The sequence below is a fragment of the Amphiura filiformis genome, chromosome 2 (genome assembly GCF_039555335.1).
Source record: "Amphiura filiformis chromosome 2, Afil_fr2py, whole genome shotgun sequence".
Lineage (NCBI taxonomy): Eukaryota > Metazoa > Echinodermata > Ophiuroidea > Amphilepidida > Amphiuridae > Amphiura > Amphiura filiformis.
This window is the reverse complement of record NC_092629.1, coordinates 32,651,428-32,677,773: the sequence shown is the minus strand read 5'-3', so window position 1 is coordinate 32,677,773 and position 26,346 is coordinate 32,651,428. Positions and strand designations below refer to the sequence as shown.

Here is a 26,346-nt window from a genome sequence, read left to right as displayed (position 1 = left end):
TGACAGAGACAACTCAGGAGTCAGAAGTTTCCCCAGATCAGTCTTCAGTCAGACATGGCATTTGTAACAAGGGATATCATGGGGAAATTGAATTACACAGTCAGACCATGTTCGTCATGTGGTGTTCAATATCGGTCTGAAACGAAAGCGTCGTCATTGATTGGTGATGACTTGAGCCATGATTGGTGTAAATATGAGGAGGGGCCCCCATCGCATTTATTTTTGATGTAACACGATGACGGGATGATCTTCAACAGAACATTGGGCATGTCAAGCTATCATTGTGTTGTCTGTCTGTGCGTTCAACTTTTCAACTGGTTTCGTGTAAAGATTTTATCATTTTAGGTAATTGTGCCATCAGACGTCAGGTGACTGCAGAGTGTCTGGTGCAGTGTTAGCAAATATTGTACCATTTTGTAAGGAAAGATGGCATTTAAAAAAAATGCAAGGGGACAGTGGTTCTTCACTTTTAAATCCATCATGAAAGGTGAATTTTTTAGAACTTCATCATAAAATCTTGCTGCGTTGAAGATCATTGAAATTGATCAGTCTGGTCGTGGAACAGGGGCGAGGCATGCAATAAATAGGTGCATAACATTATTACATTTATCATCGTCAGAGCTTCCATTACCCCGTATTCAGTGAGCCACGAATAAATCGACCAACTTAGAAGCTGTCTGCTATGATAATTTGTTCTGCGTTTATTATAAACGTTGTTTGTATCCCTGGCTTGTTTTGTTGCGTCTAGCTCCCTAGATTACTGATTTTCTTGTTTTGTTCATCTGTCCGAGAAGCCGTGCAAGTGGGACGACGGCAAGGCCCAGATCGATTATGCAGCAAGGAGCAGTATGTTGAATTCAAATCATGCTCAAGTTGAATGTGTGTTTCTCTCTGTTTGGGTGAACGTTATGCAAGGTTGTATAATGTTAGAATTGTTTCATCTGTGTGAACAAAAACCTAGAAACACAAAATTCTTGCACGCACGTCTGATCAAATGCAACACAATCGTTGGATTATTTGCAGAATCTTGGTGGTTCTTTTGAGGTGGTCTCCTTTCAGGCCTTGCACATATTGTTCATGTGATTGTGAACCATGTAACAATTTTTCTTCAGAAAAATGAAAATCATCCCTTTCCATTGAGTATTGCTCATTGGGCTAATTTATATGGGGGCGAAGACACCTTAGCAGAGCCTGTAATCCCTAAATCCAGTGTCTCAGCATATTTGACATAGTATCGTGGATTCAGGTGAATGACTTTGAATAACTCTGTGTTTAATGTTTAGAATCACTAGTTCTATCTAGTGTGTTCTTTTCTATTCAATCGTTCTTCTATTCATGTTCATGGCTGTCTATATCATTACCACAATCCAATGCAAGACTGAATGTATTAATAGCAGACTCTTTGTTACTATTTGCAATAATAATAGAATATTCACAGGGGTCGAAATAAGCGATAGCCCGATAGCCATGGCTATTAGGTTTTCTGTCGGGCTATTGGGTTTTATCTCCATGTAGCCCGTCGGGCTATTGACATTCGCTGTCGTATGCGCGCAGAAAAATGAAAACATGTGAATGAAAATAAAAGCTTCGATCTCCAATATTTACGGCCTGTCCAGAAATTATGTAGCATAAAATGCAATGTATCATAAATGTTGAAGTGAAGTCACCGTAGCATTGTAACATAATTTAAAAATAGAAATAAAATACACACCGCCGGCATAATTACACAGATTGCGATATTGTCTAGAACCACTGCTGATAAGTTATTGCAGTACTGAATGATGACACGTACATGAGTTGGTAATTTCTAATTCTAGGGATCGGAAAGAAATGCTTTGTGGGTGGTGTGTAGAGATATGCCATCGGTGAAATACGACACAATGATCGGCCATAGAAGAAAAAATGACAAAAAGTTGCCCTTGAATTATGTTTTATAGTCATCATACTCTAGTAATTCAATAAATATCATAATATTTGGCCTAAACTTGAACTCATTGGCAATGAAATGTCATTTTTTATTGAGTAAAGCATGGGTTCCATGTGGTGCCAATGGTGTTGAATTCTGCACTTTGCCGAAGTTGAACTGCATTTTGTGGAATTCGGCAACTTTTATGGCATAAAGCAACACTTTTATAGTAAGTAAACTGCTTGGGAACTTTCTTAAAAAGCGAGATAGTTGGTTACAGGCGAGAATCGTAGGCGTGAAAAGCGAGATCACATTTGCCAGGCTTTAACTATTTATACCATGATACCGGTAACACATCATTGTAACCAAAATCACAAAATCTGATACTAATATATTAATTAAAATGGTAGGCTACATTCAATACTTGACAGATTAGAGAACCCCTCATTTTAGGATTTGAGCGCATATTTTTAACACTTTCAGGGGGTTCAGGGGTTCTGAGAACCCCTGGTTTTAAAATCTAGTGCTACCCCTGATTATGGGGTGTAAGGGTTACTCACTATAATAACTGAATATTTGAGCAAACGATTGGTTTGAATTGTGCGAAAACAATGTCTTTTTTCAGGGCTATTGCATTTCCTTCAGGGCTATCAGAAAAAATGGCTAGATAGCCCGGATGGCTATCAGGAAATGGTCCCTTATTTCTACCCCTGTATTCAGGTTGCCAAAACGTCCATGTGTTACCAGAATAGTGTTACAAAGTTAAGTTTGCATGACAATAGACATAATCTTACACCCACTTGGGCTCTTTTTCTGGGATCCTGGCAAGAAAAATGCGGGTTGAAAATCTGAATGGAATTTGGGTATGTGCCAGCAGCCGGTCTGAAACCAGCTCAAAATTTTGCTGGCATAGATATTTTTGCTAACTGTGCAAAAGAGTTGTAATTTGCTATTACATTATCCTAGGCATATCATGCTGATACAAATTATGATATTGATAACATTACGTGTTTGCTAACTTGAAATTCAACTTCATCAGACAAAATGGAGTGCTGGTAAGTTTCATGGAAGATATTTATCACGAAAATAACAGTGCTTTGAAAAGGAATTGGTTGGTATTAACTGTATGCATTGCAGAGAGAGACAAATTAGCACTATGGCGGCCACACCTAGCTTAATTAGGTTGCCTTAATTACTGTAATTATTGTAATGAACCTATCATTTATGAGACCTTTTTGTCTGTATTCGCATTGGTATACACCACAATCTGTTTCCCAGATCACTTTTGCTTTCGTCAATACCATAATAATGGAAGCGAGAAAAGTACAAATTCATTACCCACACATGGCTGGATAAAAATTGGTTGCTCAGCTAGACACCGGCATGTGCACACGGTGTAGAATAAAACGCCCAGACTGTATTCAGCTTACGGAGGGAAAAAATGCTGGCAGAGATCCAACTATCAAGACTAAAGATCAAATGCCATGCCAAAAATTTTGTTTCTTTGTTCATTTTACCAGACCAGACCATTTCCTGCACAAAATTAACTTTCATATCCAAGTTTACCTTTTTAACCAACCTTAGTAGACACATTTTGGCTGGTAATAAACTTGCTACTAGTGGGTACCGTTTAAAATTATCGTTAGGAAGTGGCTACACAATTTTTTACAATGTACAGACTACATCCTGCCAAAGATTTGTATCCGTTTACTTTTTTCACCTCCACCACTTTGCTGTAATAATTTTGGTAGAATTTGTTGCCACTGCCTACAAATTTCAAGTCAATAGGAAAATTGCCATTTTGAAGTGTATTGATGAAAAATATTCTCCGCAGCATTAAGCTGCTCAGGTAGGGTTAAGGTTGACTTAACTCTCTTCACGCGGGTGTCAACTGCAGACGACAAGTTTTAAAAGAAAAAAATTTAAATAAAAAAATTTCAGAATGGTACATTTTGATGACCATATTTATTTGGAATCGGAATGAAAAGTGCTTTAAAATGAGTACAAACAAGCCTTTTAGTGGTATGACTCACGAGTACAAACAAACCTAGTATTAGTTTAGTGGTTATGACTCATGAGTACAAACAAGCCTAGTACTGGTTTAGTGGTTATGGCTCTTGATATTATAAGAAAATGCTTCAAAATTAACCTATGACCAGCATGAAAACAAATAATTTGGCCTTTATTATGGACCTGTAACTTGTAAGGAAATAATGTAATTAACCTGGATGAGGTTGTAAACTAAGCATGTCCTAATTGACAAAAACTTTGCAGCCTTGTCACAACCCACACATAGTAGCAACAAACACAAAGCACCTTGTTTTAGTTCATTCTAGCATTGTTTACATCCTTCTATACCTGGCCAGCCAGGTGAAGAAAAGTTTGTCGACCTCACGCAGCCTACGTATTCATGCACGCACGTGATCAGATGTAGTAGCGGGCTTTTTTCCTTCAATATGATACGTAGTAGTTTTGCCAGGTTGTATCTAGTCTATGAGTATGACTGCGCTAAAATTGTTAAATGGAGGCAGCGTAGCGTGAAGGAATTATATAGTGGGATAAAAAGGGTGAGAAGGTTACTGGCACGCCTTTATTATGAGAAAAAAAGGAAATGCACATTTCTATGGGAAAGATTTAGTTAAATACGAGAGGTCATCCATTTAAGGGATAGTTTATAACTTCTGTTCATTTTGTCTTCATAAGGATCAAAGATCCCGTCCCTTTTAAGGGAAAGACAGTCGGGCAGACATGTTTTAAAAGACAGTGTTACTGTTTACATTTAAACATTTTATCTGCCTACTGCCTTAAATTTTCTCAGCTGCACATGAGCTCTGATAACTGAATAAAAACAAAATATATGATGGTAGTAATTAACTGTGAGCAAAATAGAAGTACTTTCATTCTGTGCATATTATAATAATTTAATATACAAAACAATGCAAATGTAGTGGTAATCAGCTAAAAACTAATCTATCTTATGCTATATTTGGTTCCGGAACCACCACCCACAATAATACTTGCTTTTGTGATAACCATACTACCTACTATTTCTATATATGGAAATTGCCCATTATCAGTGCAACTTTTTTTTAAATAAACATATGGAAGACAGATGTTGACTATTATGATGAAAACTGAAATACGTTTCATTTTTTTAGTCGGATGGTATGTGTTTTCACATCGGGTGCAAATAATTTCTGCTGTCATTTCGTCGACTCTTGTTTCGATTTCATGACTGAAAATTGTGTACTTTTCAATTTCATGTACCGTAATACTACGGTAAAGTAAAGCTGAATTGTATCAGAATTAACATTTTCAGGACAACAAGTCGGGGCGGCACAGTGATAGGATCCAAGAGCGAAGTATAATAGGAACTGGTGGGAAACCAATATTGTTTCACATGGCGGGGCCAACTATACTTTTCTCTTGTGTTTACCAACATTAGTGGGAGTGTAAATACAGTTTATCAGAGGCAAAATTTCCAGTGTAATTATTTTAGCCAATTTCACTATATCAGCAACCTATAATATTAATATCGAGGTATGAACATGGAACAGATCAAGTGTAGCAAGATGCACAGAACAGATTATATGAAAAACCTTTTGCATTTTTTGGTGAAAAACGGAGCTAACGATTACAATCGAGCAACGAAAAATTGAGCACTGTTAAATGTGAATACACAGGAAGTCAAAAGTATGGAGTGGTCATTGAAATGACCATAATAAATAGTTATTGGTATGGTTGGTTGCCCTTGGTCAGTTATTTATAGAACATTACCTTCTGAAGGACTTTGTAGTTGGGGGGGGGGTACTGTACATAAATAGTATGGGAGATGGGGTTTATGTTTTTGGTGTGTGAGGGGGAAGAAGGGAAAGGGAGTTTAGTTTGTATTTATGTTGATCAGTCATAAGGGAGGGAGTAATTCAGAAATCCTAGCTACTGACAGGACCCCAAAGGACTTTCTATTTATGCAGGGACTGTCTTTTGGAATTTGCAGGAGAGCATTAAAAAGCTCTTCTGGAGCCTGCAAGGAGAGCTCTGTAAAATCACTCTCCTATATCAAGGAGAGCAGTAGAGAGCTCCTCAAAAGCAGGGGTGTGATTTTTCCGATTTCCGGATTTTGATTAAAAAAAAAAAAAAAAATCGGATTTTCAAAAAATTTTTTTTTTTTTTTTTTTTTTTTTTTTTTTTTTTTGCTTTTGGAGTGGCCCTGGACCAAGAGCTAAATGCTTAACAGAGATGTCACATTTCGAATTTTCAGTTCGGATATGAGAAAATCTCCAATTTTAAAATGAAAATTCCTTAGAACCCTGACTGGATGATTTATAGACACACTGTACTGTGCAAAAATGGTGATGCAATTTCTCATGTGTATGTGAATGATATGATACTGGAAGTATGTATTCACAGATAATAAATGTTTTTATACTATAAAGTGAAGTATTTTAACAGTTTCTCATTTTTGCATTTTACCCCATGAAATTGCATCTCCAGTGGTGCTCAAGTGTGTAAAACCCCTCTGGCTTCAGGGGGCTTCCCCCCCCTCGACCCCCACCCGGGCGTTGCCCCTGGACCCCCCGCCAAGCAGGGCGAGAGCTCCGCTTCGCTTCGCTCTCCGCCCGCAATTTCGTTGCCTTGGGGTTTTTTCAGAAAGCACCAATCACACCCCTGCAAAAGGCAGTCCCTGTTTGTGGAAGGGGGTTACATTGTAGGAAGGAAAGGCATGGGAGATAGGGTCTAGTAAGGGGAGAGGCAGGGTGAGGTTAATTTCATTTCTCAATCATTGAAAGGAGAGGGGGTAATTCAGAAATGGACCAGTTGAATCCTGAATATGCTCATTCAAGAGGTCACAGTTCATATGCTTGTACATTCACCTTAGATTGCTTTGGGTACAAAACCTCATACTCTGTAACTTAGGGTCAAATTTGGAGCTAAGTGTTATTCTATGAGGGTTATTGAACTCTGCTATTGAAGCCAGATAATTTTGTGTCGTTAGTAGATAATGATCTGAAGTCAATTTCGCATTGACTGCCATTATTTGCTGTCTTGCCCATAGTTATCAAATAAACCACAATATGACCAAGCTAAAACTTATTGAAACATATGTTTTGAGCTTTTGTTTGATTATTACAAATGTCCACATTCTGTGGTCATATGACCCTGCTCCAAGCCAATTTGAATGCTAGGCCTTTTAGTTTTCATACCAGCATGACTGGTCTTTTATTACGATCTTCAATAGCTGTAATTTTTTTTTTGTCTAGCCATATGGTCCAGCTAACTTGCAATGATATGAGAGGTCAACTGGATCTTGGCGGAACCTTTCAACAAACCCATCCAATCCTAATTAACAAATTAGACATCAAGTTAGGTCATTGGATAGTTGACCCATTTACATAGGCCTACTGGACCTGCAGCCATGCTCAAAGTCAAATTCACCCAACTTGATACATTGTTTGGAATGACTTAAAATTTGGACTCAATTGGGCTGGAAATATAACATTCAAAACTATTCATTCATGAAATTTAATAGTTGTGACTTGTGTATGAACCTATCTGGAATATCTATTTCTCATAAAGGTCAAATTATAGTTTTGAATCTAGCAAGGTCTTGTACTTTTGTAGAACAGTAGCCAGAATTAGTAGCCCTTTTGAATGGTTAACCTTCTGCTTTATCAAATAATAATATTTTGAAACTCCACACCTAGTCTCAGATAATCCTAATGATGATCGGAATTCTGACGCATAAGGAATTCTTGAGACCGAAAGCTTCGGACAGGGACAAGCTATCCAGCTGGTTTAGCCTGATTTCCCGCGCTTCACTCCAAATGGGTCAAGCATTACATACTCCCGGGCACAGCAGGTGGACATGTTGGGCCATATGATACCTACACTACAACCTCAAATGAGGGTTGCCAAAAATGTCAGCATGAATGGTCAAATCATCAAAAAGTTTTCCTTCAACATTGGCTTTAATGGGACAGGAAAGCACTGAAGATGATGGCAGGGGCAAAAGTTAAATGGTCGCCCAATATTTTTTCTTATCCATTGGTTTCTATAGGGACAGGAAATTGACATTTATAAGTTGTAGGGACAATCTTCGAAAGTTGCCCAATTGGGCTACCAAATTGCGGGTTTGGCAACCCTGAATGAGCCCACTTCCTAATTCAGGTATAATGATTTGCATAAGTTGCTAATATTTGCAGCCCAAAACTCGTTCAAGTAAGCGAAAAGTCGCCCATTTGACAGCCATTTTCATATGGTTGTGGGATAAAGACACTGTCGAAACTTGGTTGTAGCCGAATGCTAAAAATCGCCAACTGTTTCTCTATAACTGTATGTTTGTTTGAGATGGGAAGCTGAAAAAGTCGCAGTATACTTCTTCAAAAACGGCCCAATTTGGGCTGCAAAATCACTGGTTTGTAACCTCGGTATGTCCTTGCCCTGAGCAGGGGAGTTTAAGTTAAGGCTACCAGCATGGGTACTTAATTAACATGAAGGTGAAAAGGTTACTATAGCTCGGCAGCAAAAAAAATCTCATCTACCCATAATGCAATGGGGAAATTGTGTGATATCACATAGCATAAGAAAAAATAATGTGTTATGCATTAGTTTATAGAAAGTCTGGAGTAATGCATTCTGGGAAGGCATGATAAAGTGCTATCCCATTGCATATAGCCTACAGGCAACTGCTCCAATGCAGAACCTTGCTGTACAGTGTAATAAGGAAATAGTAAATCTATGCTTGGCTGCTGGCATGCTATTACCGGCGCCACCTAGAGGTCGCCGTAGGTCACTAGTTTCGCGGCAAAATTTACCAGTGTTTTGTCCAGAGTACAATGACTCGGGTGTGTATGTAAACAATGAGAGTAGCAAAAATGCATGCGCGTGGAAATGTGCGTAGGAATGTGACGCTATGTAGCGAATATCAAGTGTATGATCATTTCATCGGTTTGTTTGTTCTCTGGGGTCCCACGTTTATTTGTAGATATTTTTCAGGGTTATTGCTAAGTTGGCTCATTGATGTATCAGTTACATTTATTTGAATAGTGTTATTGTAGGGTGGTATATAGGCCAAACTGGTAGCTGAGATTGGTATATTATTTTCCCCTGTTCATGGGAATTCCTATGAGATAGGACTAGTGATGACAGAACAATGTTGTAATTTTGATTTAAGAATTTAAGTGATATAATTGGGTCACATGTGGGGGCTTGGAGATATATGATGTGACACACATCTGAAAAATCATGCAAATTTCACAAGATCATGCATGATCAACATAAATAATGTTCCAGAGAGACCAACAGTGAAAACAATGAAATGATACCACAGGGGGAAATACCTGTCCAAGATGTGAACAGCTCTCTAATTTTGGAAGTTAATGCCAGCTTCAAACGACCATAAAACCTTCCCTGATAGTTGTTTGGCAAAGAACAACAACAAAATTATAATTTGACTGAAAGCATACATTATGGCCAAGCCTTGAAATAAGGAACAATTTGTTTTTGAACATTGCTCCTGGTTCACTGAAAAAACAGGAGCAATTTTTAAATAGTAAATCCTTTTCTGCATATAGCACTACTGCATCAAGTGCAAAATTGGAACCAGGAACAATTTGTTTTAGAAAGATTATGGTTTTGAATCACATTGTTTTTATAATAAAATACTTAATTTGTATTTGTTTATTTTATCTCTCCCATGCAGGTGCTTTCCTCATCCCATACTGCATCATGTTGGCATTTGCTGGCATTCCCCTCTTCTTCCTGGAACTGAGTTTTGGCCAGTACACCAGCAGCGGACCCATCAGTGTATGGCGTTCAGTACCCATGTTGAAAGGTAAGAACTAAGTATGTAAATCTTCCCGGAAATGTATGTTGAATAAAAAGTATGATACAGTGAACCTCACAAGGATGTGAGAGTTCCTCTTTTCAGCTGATTTCCTCCATTTTTCTTTTCCAAAATGTAAGCATTTTATTTTATTTTTGTGGTGCTTTTACCCCCCAAGTAATTTTACTCTTTTTTGGTCTTTGGCCTGACTAACTTCTCTCTCACCCCTGTTTAAAGTGATTTTTCCTAACCGATTCAATTAATTGGCTCTCCTGTAGGTGTTGGTTACGGCATGGTGGTGTGCTCTGGCCTGGTCGCCATCTATTACAACGTCATCATCACGTACACCATCTTCTACATGTTCAAGTCGATGACAATCTATCAGCTTCCATGGGTCGGCTGCCATCACGAGTGGAACACGCCGTACTGCAGCGAGCTTGTGGAAGAGTGCTTCGCAAACAATGGAATCATGACGGCGAACAATACCTGTGTGCCGATGGAAAATCTGAACGAAGAGCAACTGGCGTCGTATAACATCACAGCGACTACAGCGGGCAACTCGACGTTTTTCACCCATAACTACACAGATCCCTTAGCTCATGAGAGAGTCAGACCCAGCGAGGAATACTACAGGTGAGGAGAGGAGGCGTTTTCATTTGTTGCGATTTTCGGGGTTAATTTCTAAACTGCCATCTTTAAAAGCGCACAAAAATATTTTTTATCCAAAAGTTTTTGTAGCGTTTTGAAAGCACAAATCAAACTCGAGAACCACAGGACTTACAAAAGAATATCTGTATGTGATATTTGAATGCTTCTACACGCTCACTATGAAATGATCAGTGTAATTTTTGCCAAAACTCACTACCATTTCCTAGATGCTGACTACCAAATCGCAACAGTTTAAAATAGTTGCTAACCTTTAGAAGCACCTCATGATTATTTTTTTCGTTGGCTCATGTATATTAACCCATGCTCTGTACAATACTTTTGTTTCAGGAACGGTGTTTTGCATGATTCGGGCGACATCTCAAAGTCCGGCTACGTCATCTGGCAGCTAGCTCTCTGTCTTCTTTTGGCGTGGGCTCTTGAATTTGTCTGCTTGGCTAAAGGTGTGAAGTCTTCTGGAAAGGTATGTGCCTTAGCAGATAAAGCTATTCCAAATGAAATCCGCATACCTGCTGTGGAAGACAAGACCTTAATCTTCCACACAGGGAGTGTGAATTCCAAATGGAGTTACCTGTTTGGGTATATTCTATTTTGTTAAGTTGTCGGTATCACGAACTTCATAAGAGTGCACTTACATTATGACGTCATAGCACCATTATGTACTTTTTGGACATCACTGATTCACTGGTAAGAGGAGACCCATCCATATCTTTTGGTATATCAAGTAGCACAGTATTGGGGGTTTGGTATAGAAATGCAACGGGGAGTTGCACCCCCCCCCCCAAAAAAAAACTAGTATGGTAAATCATGTTGTAAGATGAGGAGTAGACCTCATTTAGAGTTCGGAACATCCGGTATAACAAGGTCTCAATCCATGCGATCCCATGCTGTTACGTTTGTTAGCAGCGTTGGCAATACATTTGTAACACGATGACTGCTTAATGGAATGCAAGTGAAGGAACGTGTCTATCTAGGTGTCTGTGCATCCCAACAATTCCTGGCGGCCTGCCATTCAACTCATTAATGAATTATCAATGTCTCGCCAGAACATTATGGACTACTGTATGTCACATTATGAATTATGCTTTGTCTGTATTATATTTTGTAAAATGAAAGCGATAATGAAACCATAATTACGAATTATTAATGTCTCGCCAGGACCTTTTGACTGTCAGATCATGAATTATAACTTGGTCTATATATTTTAAAAACATTTCTAAATCTTTTCTCAGTTTTGTATCTCCCCCCCCCCCCATATGAGAACCAAACCTTTATCCCCAAAAGGGAGGTGGGATTGACCTACTCTGCATACAGATAGATGATTGGAATAATGCTGCCCTATGGCCCATTTCTAGGCAATCTTTTTTATGTTTTTACATCATGTAGAGACAAAAAACCTGTCCCTGAAATGCCCCCACCCATTATTCATCAAGACATTGACTGATAAACTGATATTTTTTTTCTTCCTACAGGTCGTGTATTTCACCGCCATCTTCCCATACTGTGTACTGTTCATCCTCCTCATCCGAGGCCTCACCCTCCCTGGTAGCATTGAAGGTATCAAATTCTTCATCACGCCACGCTGGGAGCTGCTTACTGACGCCCAAGGCGGTACAATTATGTCATGCAATTCAGCTTATGTAAAATGGACTATTCCAGTTAAATAATACACCCCTTTGGAAGGCAAATGGTTTATTTTCCAACTTGTGGGTTAATTGTTGTACTTGTAAAGATAGAATTATCCAAATGTTTTGTAGTCAACTTTGAATTGTTTCACTTGGCGGCTTAGACACAGTGAGAAAGAATGCAATCATGACTAGGCAAGATTACCTGTGTACCAACTGAACTCAGGTAGTCCAGTGAAATAACTCTCTTGAGGTATAATCATGAGATCGGAGGTTCGAGTCCCCGATTTTTTTTTTTTTTTCCTGCTCTCAATTTATTATATGTCAGTTTGCACAAGCTTTATGAAGTCATTTAAATTATCATTTCTTGGGCTTACATCATTTATTTCTATTGCTCGCATAAATGAATTGGGTCCCACATTGTCTTGTGCCTGGCCAGTGTGAAGCATTTAGGCCACAGTACTTCGCTGTTTAGAACACAAAAGGTGTGGAAAAAGTGCAATTTATAATGCTTGTTTTCATCCTTTGGTCCTATTGCAGGTGTGGAAAGATGCAGCAGTGCAGATCTTCTACTCCCTGAGTGTATCCTGGGGTGGTCTTATTACGCTCTCATCGTACAACACATTCAAGAACAACTGCTACAGGGACGCCCTCATCGTACCGGTGCTCAACTGCGCCACCAGTATTTTTGCCGGTTTTGTCATCTTCTCCATCCTCGGTTTCATGGCCCACGAGCTCAAGAAGGAAGTCGGCGAAGTGGTCGCAGAACGTAAGTGTTTCTAGAAGATTTATGTTACGGTTACATATTTTACTCGGTTTGCAAATGGAATGTATCTGTGAAACTGCAATAAGTTTGTAATATTTTTATGTGAATAAAGGAATTTTGCCTGACATACTTGTGAAAAGGATTTTTTTTAAAAATGCAAACGGACAGGACATATCACCTGATTGTGCTTTGGATTGATCACACCAGCGTACACTACCATCCCAATTGCCGATGCGCAATCAATAACCTCTAAGCCTATTGTTTTGTGTCTTTTGCAGAGTTTGGTCTAGCCTTCATCGCATATCCCGAAGCCATTGCCAGGTTGCCTATCTCCCCACTGTGGGCTTTCTTATTCTTCTTCATGTTGATAACACTTGGTCTAGGAAGTCAGGTAAGCCAAAATGGTCCATACATCCCTATATGGAAGATCCCCACCCACACGAGGGGTGTACATTTCAAAAGGAATTGCCCATTCAGGTAACCCCATCAAATTGCTGAAATATTTTAATATTTTAAAATGGAGTGAGTCTTGCCGCCATCTGAGATAACTTATCCTTTGGCTTAATTTAGTTGGTTTTTGGTCTCGAAAACATTTTATAAAATTAAGCTACATGCTAACCTGATTTAATATCACCCAATTTGTTGTAACCATTTAAAGCATCATTTTTTGTCTTCCATTTTTCTCGTTTCAGCTTTGTATTGTAGAAACCGTCATCACATCAATCACAGATAACTTTCCCCGTCTGAGAAATAAAAAAATCTTTGTCCTCGGTGGTTTCTGTACTATTTCCTTCCTGCTTGGTCTTAATTGTGTAACACAGGTAAGATTATAAAGAATCCTTCAATGCCTGGTACCAATCAATGCCAGACAGATCAGTTGTCTTGTGCTAATTGAGATATTTTTTTATCGCTATTGGTATGACCGATAAAAGCAAATCAGTACATACATTGTGGGAGGTGTAAGATAAGATCTCCGACATTTATAGATCATAGGATGTTGTGATATAACATTTAACATTAAATGAAGTAATCTGGAGGCGGTGCTTATCAGGATAAGGAAATTATATAAGTGCGCATCTTTTTAACTACTCATGGAAAGTAGATTTCCAAGGTCATCCAATGTCTCGCCAATTGGCAGAAGTTGTTTATAATGGGAAGTAATTGAAAGATAACTAGTGGAAGTTATTTGAAGATAACTGGAAGTTATTCAAAGATAATGATGTGTGTGGGTTGATGATAATTGACTGTTTTTGTTTTCAAAAAATCACAGGCTGGTAGTTATTGGGTCGTCTTAATGGACAAATATGCGGCGGATTTTGCCCTCCTCATCTACGGTTTATGTGAATGCGTCGGTCTTGCGTGGATCTACGGCGTAAGAAGGTTTATCAACGACATTCGTACAATGTGTGGAAACAGAGTCGTGGAGCAACCCTTCTTCAAATGGTTCCCTCTCAATTGGTGTGCACTTACTCCGGCTATTCTCTCGGTAAGGACCCACAAAAGTTTCATTTTTATTTTTATTTTTTGAAAAATGCATTAACCCTGTCCCTACCCCTGGGCATTGAATATCTTGCTGCAAGAAGTGAAAATACTTGATGCTGCCAAACACACATTTTGTGCGACCCATTTGTTGCAAGTGTGGAAAAAGTGACCTAAATAATTCATCATGAATCATAATCCTTAAGCTTAACAAATCATGCTTTTTGCTATGGTACATCTGTACGGCCTAATTTGATTTTGATGCTGTATTAAACTTGGCGCCTGTATTTCTCATTTGGCATGCCACAAACTTGACACCTGTTGAAAGGGTCTTATAGAAGTGTGGGCGATTGGTGATTAATTAGGAGGATTAAGCGTGTTATGTCACATTTGTTTACAACATACAAGTAATGAAAATACAAGGATGCAGCAACATTAGGTCTGAAGTAGATATACACAAATGCAGGGATGTAAATCTTCTATGTACAAAATATAGGGAAATGCACATTTTCAGGAAATTTTAAATCAGTTTCAGGAAATTATGTCAGTGCTTGTTTTCATCCCTGCAAATGCATTGGACCATTCCTGTTGAAATCCAAACATCCCTATGGAGGACATAACTTTAACCTTCACAGGGAGTGTGAATTTTAAATTGGGTTACCTGTGTGGGTGACTCTGTTTGAAATCGACACCCCCTGTGGAAGATCAGATAAATGTAGTCTAACATAGGAGGTATATGGATTTCAACTGGAATAGCTCGATGGTGCGATATCCATTTTGAAAATGGTTTGAATTTGATTTAATCTGAACTTGGCCGCTCACTTGAAATGCCACAAACTGACAAAGGGAATAGGTCGCACCTGTTGCGGGCCTTGAAGACGTTAATTAGCAAGTTACAGAACAAGGTGATTGGTGTGGGTAATGCTGATTAATTAGGGCGATTAAGCATTTTGGATTAATTATGTGTGAGGATGCGGCATGGGACTTACAACTCGTAAACATCTGGTAATGTTAATAGGGTATGAAAATGGCTTGAAATGACGTCAACCTTGCCTTGCGGGTAAAGGCAATTAAATTGAAATGATGTAACAAGGTAATCAGGGGAAAGTATGTGTCAAGAATGATGTGATGATAATAATATTATGATAATTAAGCGTGTTTATAGCGCTCTTATTCCAAAGCACCTTGATCCGACATAAAAAGTTGCCAAGGAAAACACTGCTGTAGCAAGCTGTTGTGGTTTACCTTGATGGGTGGTTGACCCGATGTAATTAAACAAGGAAAACAAACAAAGCAGTATGGCCCATCAAGATCATAATGGATTACCGCTGAAGCAGCTGTGCAAAACAACTGCATCAAACGGGCGAGGTTATGTTTGATTGATTGTTATGATCCAGAAACACCAAGAAACCCTACCACAACTATTTAACTTGTGTTTACAATAATATTATTCTAAAATTGTACTAGAAACAAATCTGTTGACTGCCAGAAACATCGCGAGAGCACTACCTAGAAAACCTACCACAACTATTTAAAGTATTTAACTTATGTTTATTACCAATCTAAAATTGTGCTGGAAACAATTCTGTTGACATGACACACTTCACATACTCAACATACCTTGAGCACAGCCTGATAATGCAACATGTCATGGGAGGTAGGCTTGTATACACTCCCTCCCTCCCCCCCTCACGGAAATATGGGATTCTGTTTGATCATGACAGTCGATGGTAGGCTTGTGTACACAGTCTAGAAAGAAAATGCTGCCATAACTATTGAACTAATTCTGTTTACCAATCTTCGAAACTTCTTGTAAAAAATTTTGAGTTCACATTTCTGGATGATAGTCAAGAATGCTCTCATTGACCCTTCAGTCAACTTGTGGCAGTGAAACAGAAAAGCTAACATTAATGAATTGCTACCTTATCATCCAGTGTGCTTAGCCAACTTGCCTTCAACAAGCTGGCATGGAATCAAGTGCTTTGACAGTTTTGCACAAATTTCCTCTTTCGGTTATAGTACATGCCAAAATTTTTGCTTGTGCCTGTCAATCATAGGTGGTTGCTTGAGTGATGGATTTCTAACCCCACCCAGAAACGGACGGAAGAAAGTCTGCGCTTGTGAAGTACAATTCAAACCTTGAAATTAGGCTATGTTCGTGGTATGGATTTGTTAGCAGAATTTCAGTGTTTTGGCCTTTATTGGTGTGCAGCAACAAAAACCGATTAATTCTCGCCTATTACGAGCCGATTATTTCCTTACATGTGATGCTCTTGTTTTTATGTCTTAACTAAAAATATCTTTTTATTTTTTCTGTCCTTATTTTGCAGTTTGTCTTATTATTTAACTGGATCTCGTGGGAAAACCCAACGGCCGGCGATTACGAATTCCCTGGCTGGGCTCATGGTTTTGGCTGGATGATGATCATGACAAGTCTTATCTGGATCCCACTCAACATGATTTTTGAATTTATACGTGCCGATGGCTCTCCTATGGAGGTAAGTAATACTTACTAAGTACTAAGAGGAGATGGAACAAATATGAACCCCTGAAAATGCCGGATTTTCTTGAAAACATGGCTGAAATTGGTCATGAAAGGAAAAAAATGGATTATGAAATTTGCAAAGAAAGTAAGGTAGTTTATTTAAAAAAATTTTTAAAAGCAACAGCCGAAAAAGAAAGTATCAAGAAAAAGCTATCAACTGTAATGCGAAATCAGGCAGGATATTTCGGGATTTTTTGACAACATTGACTAACATCTCTCTTTAAAATAAATGAAATTCCAAGTCCAGCCTGACTTTATTTACTTATGGTCAATTTTCTTACGTCTTTTGCAGCGACTTAAACAAATGACAAAACCAACACCAGACTGGGGACCAGCCCTTCTCGCTCATCGCCGGGAAGCATCTGACGTTCACAAACAATATGGTACTGAATTGGGCGGCGCCTAGATCCACACTCGGAAAAATCGCAACCACCCGTAGATTACTCCGTCAAATATGTACCAGCCAAACTAGATGAATCTGACATGGCTTAGGAAGTGGTGCTGCTGGTGTGAAGAGGGATTTCACCTAAAAAAAACTAAAAACCCTGATGCTACCCTAGAACTCTCAGCGTTGTACGTATTCTCTTGAGAGGGCGCTTGGCACTTCCTGACTGAATTAAGAACTTGTAAAATTGCAACCGAAGCACAGCGGAAGAAGCCAGAGTGCTTACGCAAGAGATGGAGATGGTAAACAGCCGGTCGCCATGCCTCCCGTCCCAAGAGGGCGCTTCATAACGGCCCCCTTCACCCTTTATGAACATTTGGATGCAGTTCCCAAGTTGAAAAAACTCTATTTAAAAGGATGGATATATATGTCGCTAAGCTGAATGTTGACAACCATTTAAGGCCATATTTTTGTAAATAGCCAGACTGAATGGTTCTTGTAATGCCTTTTTAATGTTCAGCCAAGTGTATACAGTCCCGAAATGTTCAACCAAAAAAAAAACTGTTGTTAAACTCATAGAATATGAAGGGGAGCGTTAATCATTGTTGGCTTCCAAAAAATTGGATGACTGAAATGGCACTTGAACAAGTGTAAGGCTGAATCGAAGACCTGGCTAGACTTAACCAAAAAATAATGGGTAGCTGCTAGTGACGTTATTAATGTCACCAAAGCAAACTTTGAAAAAGAATAACCTCTGGTGGAGGCATATAAAAAAAGGGTTTAAAAAACCTGAAAAAAAAAAATTATTGAAGGATAGAACATGGGAGCTTCACACCTCTGCTTTAAATTAGTATATAGGCAATCAATCAATGCAGTTACTGAACCTACTACCTGAAATATATATTGGCCTCCCCGCCCTTCAATGAACAAATGGGCGTCGTCCACCCAGGTCGTTGGGCAGGAAAAACCTTGTGTGTCATTGGCCCCTGAACATGCTTAAAGCAAAACCTCCTATGTAACTGGTTGGCAGTTTTGTTTTAAACATGTTCAGGGCCACAGACACGCCAGTGATTGTGGTATTGCAAGTTTTGTGTTTCGCATACAGTGGGCTGTACTGGTTGGAAATCATGCACCCCACTGTGGAAGACACTGTATTAGCAGATCGGCAGAAGACTTGGCCGGAATTGGCACAAAGCCTTAAGCTAGGAAGAAAAAGAGGTTTGCAGTCCAATTTGACCATTTATTGATATATTTTTTGGCCCAAGCCTTTGCGCCAGTCAGTGAATGGTCAATTTGGCCCAACACCAAATTCCTTAATCACTGGTCCAAATTGACCATTTTAGTAACAAAACTCATCCGTGTCATTAATTATTATCAAATCAAAGCAATTGTTTTTCTCCGTTATTATTAGTAGTAGGACTTAGTAAGGTTGGTTTGGTTTTTTATCCATTAATGCAAACAGTTCAACAATTTTAGATAAGCAACAGGAATTTCTATTAATATTATTTCTTATAACTCCTCGTTTTGTTATATAAACTGCCTGGGACATTCTGTATCACAGTTGTATATACTTATATCAGGGATACAGAGGCTCAAAGCTTAGGCTTTTTGGGCTGTCTCCAATTATTTTGTTTTAAATTATTCCTCGAAAACTTTGGTCTTCCTTTATTAATGAAACCGATTTAAAAAACCGAATTGGAAAAAAATTAATTATAAAAGTTGAGGAAATAAATGAATTTTGTGTATGTATAAAATGTGTGTACATATTTTACATTTCTATAAGAAGCAAATGCATGCGTATTTGTGGTATATTTATGTATATTGAGTATAATTCTATGATGTAAGGGGACAAAGAAAGCCTCAAATGATTATGAAAAAAATAGGAAGAATTATAACGCAACCCCTGATGACCTCATCACTTGGTTTTAAGAGTATAATTTAATACAAAGAAAAATGGAGTAAAGGTTAATTATGTTACGACTACTACTCAAGTAATTGCGCTCGAAGACTGGCTAATGAGCTGTTCCATACACCTCCCTATGGAAGATGTGACTTTTATCATCCACACACGGAGTGTCAATTTCAAAATGGAGTCGCCTCCAAAAGAAGACTCATTTAAAAGCCTTTTTTAAAGTCTTTACTCCATTTTTCTATTATCTCGGACACCACAGGGTATCGATGCAGCTGAAAATAATCGGGACAGGTTTGGTTTTTGTTACCATGGTTACGTGGATGAGCTCACAAGAAGTTATGCAATAAAAGGAAATGACAAGTCTGGTAGCAGAAATTTTTTGGTAAAAATTTGCAACTCTTCTGTGTGGGACAGGACATGGCGTCATGGATGTCCATCGGAAGACGTATATGAATCAGAAATTAAAGCGAAATGGGGCAAAAAACTGAACCTGTCATTGCCAGTTACTTAGCACTAATGCTCCCCAACCCGAGCTGCCGTTTACATGATATATATTTTGGTATATAAATATTACAAAAGCATTTATTAGTAGTTGTACAATTTTTTCTCCCTAAATTGTAAGTTAAAGCAGACCGTAATTATTGGCTGCACATGTTTTATGGTGCTCAGACGTACAGGGTGAAACCATGGTATTCGTAACTCTTTGTAACTGTAGTCGGGGGCACCCCATGTTGGGTCATTCAGTCGAAATCCATACACCTTGTATGGAAGACCTTGTCTCCCACACATGGAGCGACTCCATTTGACTTTGGGAGATAAAGTTGATGTCTTTCATAGGGGTATGGATTTCAACTGGAATAGCCCATTGTGTGACAATGTCCATATAGTGTAGATGCTAAAATAGTCGCAACAAAAACGGTGTGTATATTTTCCCAAGATATTTATAACAAGTCTGTGGTGGAGTATGTAAATCTTTGCAGCGATGCGCAGAAATGTCGTTCATACGAGTGAGCGTGACAAAAAAACTTGAATCGTCATGAAAGCGCGCTGATAAATAGCCACGTAGTATTAAGTGTGCTGAAGTGATGTACTGTATTATAATAAAAGCCATGGCAATGCATTTACACGTCAGGCAAGTACACGTTTGACGTTGATCCATCCAAAATGTGTCGTTGCACTTATGTAGGACTGTATTGTTAGCTAGATAACAAGTTGCAGTGCAATCCCAGCGGTATTTCCTATCCTTCAGATTTGTGCTTATTGTTCGGATTAACAAAAACAAGTATAAACTCATACTATCATACACAATTTATTATTAAGACAATGCCAGCACAATACAGCATCTACAAAAACAAAACGTCTGCTAATTTAAACTTGCATAAAGAGATCAATGCAAACAATATACACTGTATTCACTAACTTTATTACTGCATTCGACTACTCTCCACAAAAACATAATCTCATAAATATAGCTTGTAACAATCATTGTAGGAAGCTTATATGCTTTCTAAATACTAGTAGTGTATCCATTCTAAATACTATCAAGTGTATCCTTTCTAAATACCAGTAAGTGTAGAAACATGAAAGTTTATAATATCTATACAAGTGAAGGAATATGTCTTTTTATTACGATGTGTAATGAACATTTATTTTTTTGTAAAAAGAGTTCACCAATTTCCACGATTTGTTTTGGTGTTACATATTTAAAGGGAAATGTAGTGTGCCGAGGTGGTAATAAGTCATGAATATTCATTACTTCCTATACTCATGAATATTCATTGTGCTACTACTGTGACCCTTTATTACGCTTACTGTATCTAAGTGATAAAAACAATGAGTAGTTGTTGCATTAACTCTGATGTTCTTCACTAATGCAAAAACAATGCAGAAATCAATGACACCCTGGGTACCGGACGAAGATGGGTGGCGCTTTGCGCGCAGAGTCCACCGTCTCGTCGTTACTCGCAATGCGGTCAATGCACATGCTCAGGTGCCAAGCCATGGCGTAGAGACAAAGCGCCCGATTCGTGGTCTCTGTCCGTCATGTTGCAACGGCATGCTCCAGCATTTTATTAAAATGGTTGATGGGAAAAGGTCGTATTCTGCCACCGAAAAAAAAAATTGAAAAAGAAAAATACAAAAAAAAAAAATCCTGTTTTTTTTTACGATTATATTGTATCACCTGACACTATAAATGTTTGCCTTAAAAAATGTATTTTGTCACAATACTGAAAACAAATGGAGTATTGTAAGAAATGAGTTTAACAAAAACAATGCATACAATTTTTGAATAATTATATTTATGTATGGAGTTGTAGCAGTTTTTTGATAGTTTTGCGTACATGTATCTTGACGTACGTTGTTGATCTTTTGCATGACTCTGAATATAGAGAAACGTCAAAAGCAATTGCATTCCAGCTCTGAACTTAATTTTTATGCTTTTATACGAATGGGGGGTACAAATGCGAACAAAAATTTACCGGACAATATTAATTTTTGTGAATTCAAAAGAAATTAGCCGACAATAATTTTGTAGAATTTGGATTTAAAAAAACATTGTTTTGATTTAAAATATATTTTTTGAGTTTCCAAAAATCAACAATCTAGATTATTCTAAATGTTACAATTTTTCTCTCTTTGAAAGGGTTTCTTCATGACCATGCTTATTTCTTGTAAATACTACTTAGCTTATATTTCATATATTTCAGACCTTATTGTGACTGTCAGGTTTACAACAGGAAGTCATGCCTACCCATAATGCAACAGTGACCGTGCAATTACGCTGAATCACACAGAACCTTGCTTTGCCATATTGGGTGGTAATGGCGCTTGACGATAAATCCCATAATTCCTTGCGGTTAGACCTGAAATGCGAAGGAATTATGAGATTTACCAAAATGTCACTAGTCTTGAATTTATTTCAAAATTTGGGTTTCTAGAAACACTGAACTGCGGCATGCTGGGTAGGCATGGTTGTCTGCTGTATGTCAGGGTATACATTTATGTGTTGTTTGTCGTATAATCTATGGCTATGTGTATGTGTGCACAGCTAATGCAAAAATATAAAATATATCATGTATAAAAAAAGTACAAAAACTCGACCAGAAAGGGGTTCGCTTCGGTCCATGTTTGCCAGATTCGGATCCTTGGGTGTAATTTGTAAAATCGATCCAATTTGTGCAAACAAAGGTAAAATACATTTGGTAGGACTAAATTGTAATTGGTTGACACCAGTGTATTTTACGAGGATCTGCGGAATATGACTCTGCTGATTCTCACCAGCCGAACCCCAACCCCCGCCCCTCTTTCTCTAGGCAACTTTGGATATTCTCATCCCTTATTACACAGTCCATTATTATAAATGTTTTATGTAACCACAAGTGCAAGACTGGTAGTGATAGTGGATGAGTATAACCAAATAGTTCCAGCCAGTCATCCAAGATTGTACATCTCAAGTTATATTGCCCATCAGCGTATTCAAGAGAAACTCTGATAAGCTGCGGCTTATATGCAGGAAAGTACGGTACAACGTGGCTGGCCCACTGCCTTTTATTATAAAAAATGTTGCAAACATATGAGCCAAAAAGGGGGGTGTTGATGTAGGGTTAACGAAGGATCTCGTAAAACCAGGGGGTTACGCTCCCGCACATGCAATGGGAGCAGTGAGCGCCTCATCTTATCATGCACTGGTCAACAACTTTCATGTGTGAATATTATTGGGGTTCAAGATTTTGTGCATGTTGGGGATGAGGCTGTTGGTTATCTTGGATACCGCTATTTTTTACTGATTTGTGTTGTGTGAAGTACAGAATTGATACGTTAATAATGTATGATACAATGTGTATACATGTAGTTTATTATAGTGGTAATTTACCCCGTTTTTGGTTTTCTGTGGAAGGACATGTAGGATTTTGTTTTAAACGTGGCTGCATACTATAGTACAAATGTCATCAGAGCAGGTCAAATATTGAATAATCAATATGATTATTTACTGAAGAAAACCGATGTGAGAACTGATTTTTGATCTGATGGAAAAATACGGTTTGGAATCAAAACTCATACAAGGTTTCCAATTGATGTCAAAGACTGGAAACAAAAGCATTTAGAATGTTAAACTTGTCGACTTTTTAGTTGGCTCTACCTCAAGATGTAAACCATGCTACATTAGTAGTGTATATATTGTGATTTGAATTTGGTTGGGATTTTTTGCTTTTTCGTTTGAATCCCCACATTATTTATCCAATTACATAGCGACACCCATCAGTCATTAGAAATAATTGTAGTTTGCATCATTTAGTGTAACCTAGCTCCTTGATATTTTAGCGATTCCACACAGTTGGGTGAATCAATGCTTGGTTTGGGTATAAAGCGGATTTACCTGTCACTGTTTTGGGGTGTTAACATTTGACCTTTTCAAAATATCGAAAAGCATTTGCGATTGAATCCTTGATGATGTCATGGATGTGCGCAACTTAACTGCGCAACTTGACAATGTGCAGAATGATGTGAGCATCGAATATGCGTCATCAGTGGTTCCAATTGCAAAGGCTTTTGGGGTCGATTAAAAAATAAGTACAAGTCATCCCGCAAGCAATCGAGTCCCTAGTCAACCAAACTACCCTCAACAAGTGTTGTGTCACAACTGAATATTATATATTTTTGGTTGTTTGTGCGTGCGTTTGTTTGTTCTTGTAAAAACAATAATCAGGAATGATAAGATGACAAAATGATATACAGAGAGGCTTAAATATGAGCTATTCCAGTTGAAATCCATACACCCCCTATGGAAGATGTGACTTTAAATAATCTCCCACACTGGGGGTGAAATTCTGAATGATCCCTACTTGAAATTCACAGTGTGGAAGATTAAGATCATGTCTTCAATAGAGGGTGTATGGATTTCAACTGGAATAGCATGATGCATAAATTGTGCATATTTTGTAAATATGTAAATAGGACTTTTTTGTAAGATGAATACTTATTTGCCACACGAGGGCAGGCTTTTCTGTTGTCCCCCGAGTTTTGTTGACTTTTTTTTTATTATTACATTTGAAGTAATTTAATCAACTCTATATCCCCACCACCCTGAAGATAAATTTAAATCACAACGATTATTGTTTTGTTAGAACTTTGAAATATATTTTGTCTGCATCTAGACCTTCATTGTGTCCCTCTATAAATTGTAATCATACATTGACCACCTTGAGTGAAATTGTAATATATTTTTTGGGGGTGGTAAATTATTAAGTGCCCTTGTAAATTCCAGAGTATTGTTTTATTCCATGGAATTATTTACCATTTTGCATGTATAAATCTTATCGGTGAAGATTGTATTATAATTGTGTTGAGAAGTGCGCCCTCTGCATTATGTATACGTCCAGAAACCGGATGAACACTTTTCGAGCACCATTTTGTGATGCTGATCAGGTTTGTCTATTTCTGGATGGGGCATTACATATTGCACATTATGAGGTGTGCAATTTGCCGGTTTCTCCATTTCACCTGGGTACCAGTATCCGTTGGATCCACCAGATACTTGTGATTTCCCATAATGCATTGCTGCAGTAGTAATAACCAGCACCATACCATAATCTTGTTATTTTGCCAAATTGAGCATTGAATGGTTTGAGATGATCTCTTCAAGATATGTTGCTGATGCTGTTGATGTTCTGTATTCAAATGATGACAACCTATCTGAAGCAAAGAATAGCAAGATCCATGTGTGCATCATGGGAAGACTATGTGTACTGGTGTGGTTGGAATTCTGGTAAACCCGCATTCCTCGGCTTATAATGTATTATATGAATGAATGAAAAGCTCTTATCTCACTTTTTTTAAAGCTTCTATATAACATCAACTCCCATGGCAATGTCCCAATGCAAGCATTTACCTGTGTACTGAAAAATTGTAACCTCGTTGTTTTTGGGTATGATGTTGAGTACCTAGAGGTGATGAGATGTGTATGCAGGGATATAGCAAGGATTGGATTTTGACTGTGAGGATGATGATGTTGGGAGGTTTTAAATTAAAAAAGTGACTTGTATTGTACAACTTGTGTAAATATAATGACAACAATCCAAACTTGCGAAAGGTTTAAGAAATGAAAATAACGATAGTCTGCGCGCTATAAACGGAGCGCAAACTCGTCTTTCATAAAATATATACAAAAAGGTGTGCTGAAAGAAGAGCTTGGCCCGTTTTAGTGAACAGGTTATTATTTTGGTGTCGCTTTCACAAAAAGGGGTGAACAAATGTACGTTTGACTCGATAGAAATACCCAAAATTACCTGTGTGTGTACGCTATAAGCCCGATTCCAAAAGGTACAATTCGTTAACCTACATTTAAACACTCAATTTGACCTTTTAGTTGTGTGGGTATGAGTTTATGTATCCAACACTAAGGTCATTCATTGAATGAGCAAATATGTTGGGGTTAAGGAACTGTGGCTGGAGAATGATGTGGGTAATTTTGTGTACGATGGAGTCAGATGTCGACACTCCGTCATATTCTAAGGTTCTAATTGTCCTTGTCTTATGTTGTATATATTATCATATGGGATTCACTCCTGGGTTACTTGTAACTGATTTCATTGGATTGGAAGAAGAAATAAAATACTCAAGACACCAATATTGATGTGTGAATATGATTAATTTGTGTTTTTTGTGTTGAAAAAAGTTTTTAAATAATGAACCTACAAAATACAGACCTAGTGAAAAACGCTGAAAATGCTAAAAAAAAGCTGAAAAACAAGTGTAAAATTGGGATGAAAATAAAAGAAAATGTGTAAATTTGATCAACATAAAAAGCTAAAATCCGCTAAAAGCAGGAAAAGTTTAAGGTCTGAACAAATGGTTGAAAAAGTGTATTTCCCATATTAAGTTTGGGTTCTCTTCAGCCCTGTAATATTTTGCCCTACTTTTTTTTTTCAATTGGCCTACTTAAGCTTGATGTTCTTGAGAAAGCTTGTGTGAACCCTGCAGTAGGTTTTACTTATACTTTTCATTAGCATACAAAAGCTTTTGCAGTAAAGGAATTATTCTGAATTTGAAATGCATCCAGATCTATAAAGCTGTTGAATTCCAGCCAATTTTCAACATAAAGCTTGACCATTCGCAAACAAAAGCTTTTGTAGTAAAGGAATTATTCTGAATTTGAAGAAATGCATCCAAATCTAAAGTTTTTCAATTCCAGCCAATTTTCAAAACAAAGCTTGACCAAACAGAAACTTTTGGTGAC

General features: G+C 38.0%; 1 protein-coding gene across 1 annotated transcript in view; it reads left to right on the top strand.

Moving 5' to 3' along the window:
* LOC140146098 (sodium- and chloride-dependent glycine transporter 1-like) overlaps window positions 1–25,737 on the top strand; it is a 71,427-nt gene extending 45,690 nt beyond the window's left edge. The window contains 11 exon segments of the mRNA XM_072167851.1: window positions 9,609–9,740; window positions 10,010–10,364; window positions 10,728–10,860; window positions 11,870–11,994; window positions 12,541–12,791; window positions 13,067–13,179; window positions 13,481–13,609; window positions 14,059–14,274; window positions 16,598–16,765; window positions 17,105–17,210; window positions 17,213–25,737. Coding sequence (XP_072023952.1) covers window positions 9,609–9,740; window positions 10,010–10,364; window positions 10,728–10,860; window positions 11,870–11,994; window positions 12,541–12,791; window positions 13,067–13,179; window positions 13,481–13,609; window positions 14,059–14,274; window positions 16,598–16,765; window positions 17,105–17,210; window positions 17,213–17,304 — 1,820 coding nt within the window. The 3' untranslated portion in view covers window positions 17,305–25,737.
* The last annotated feature ends 609 nt before the right edge of the window (window positions 25,738–26,346 follow it).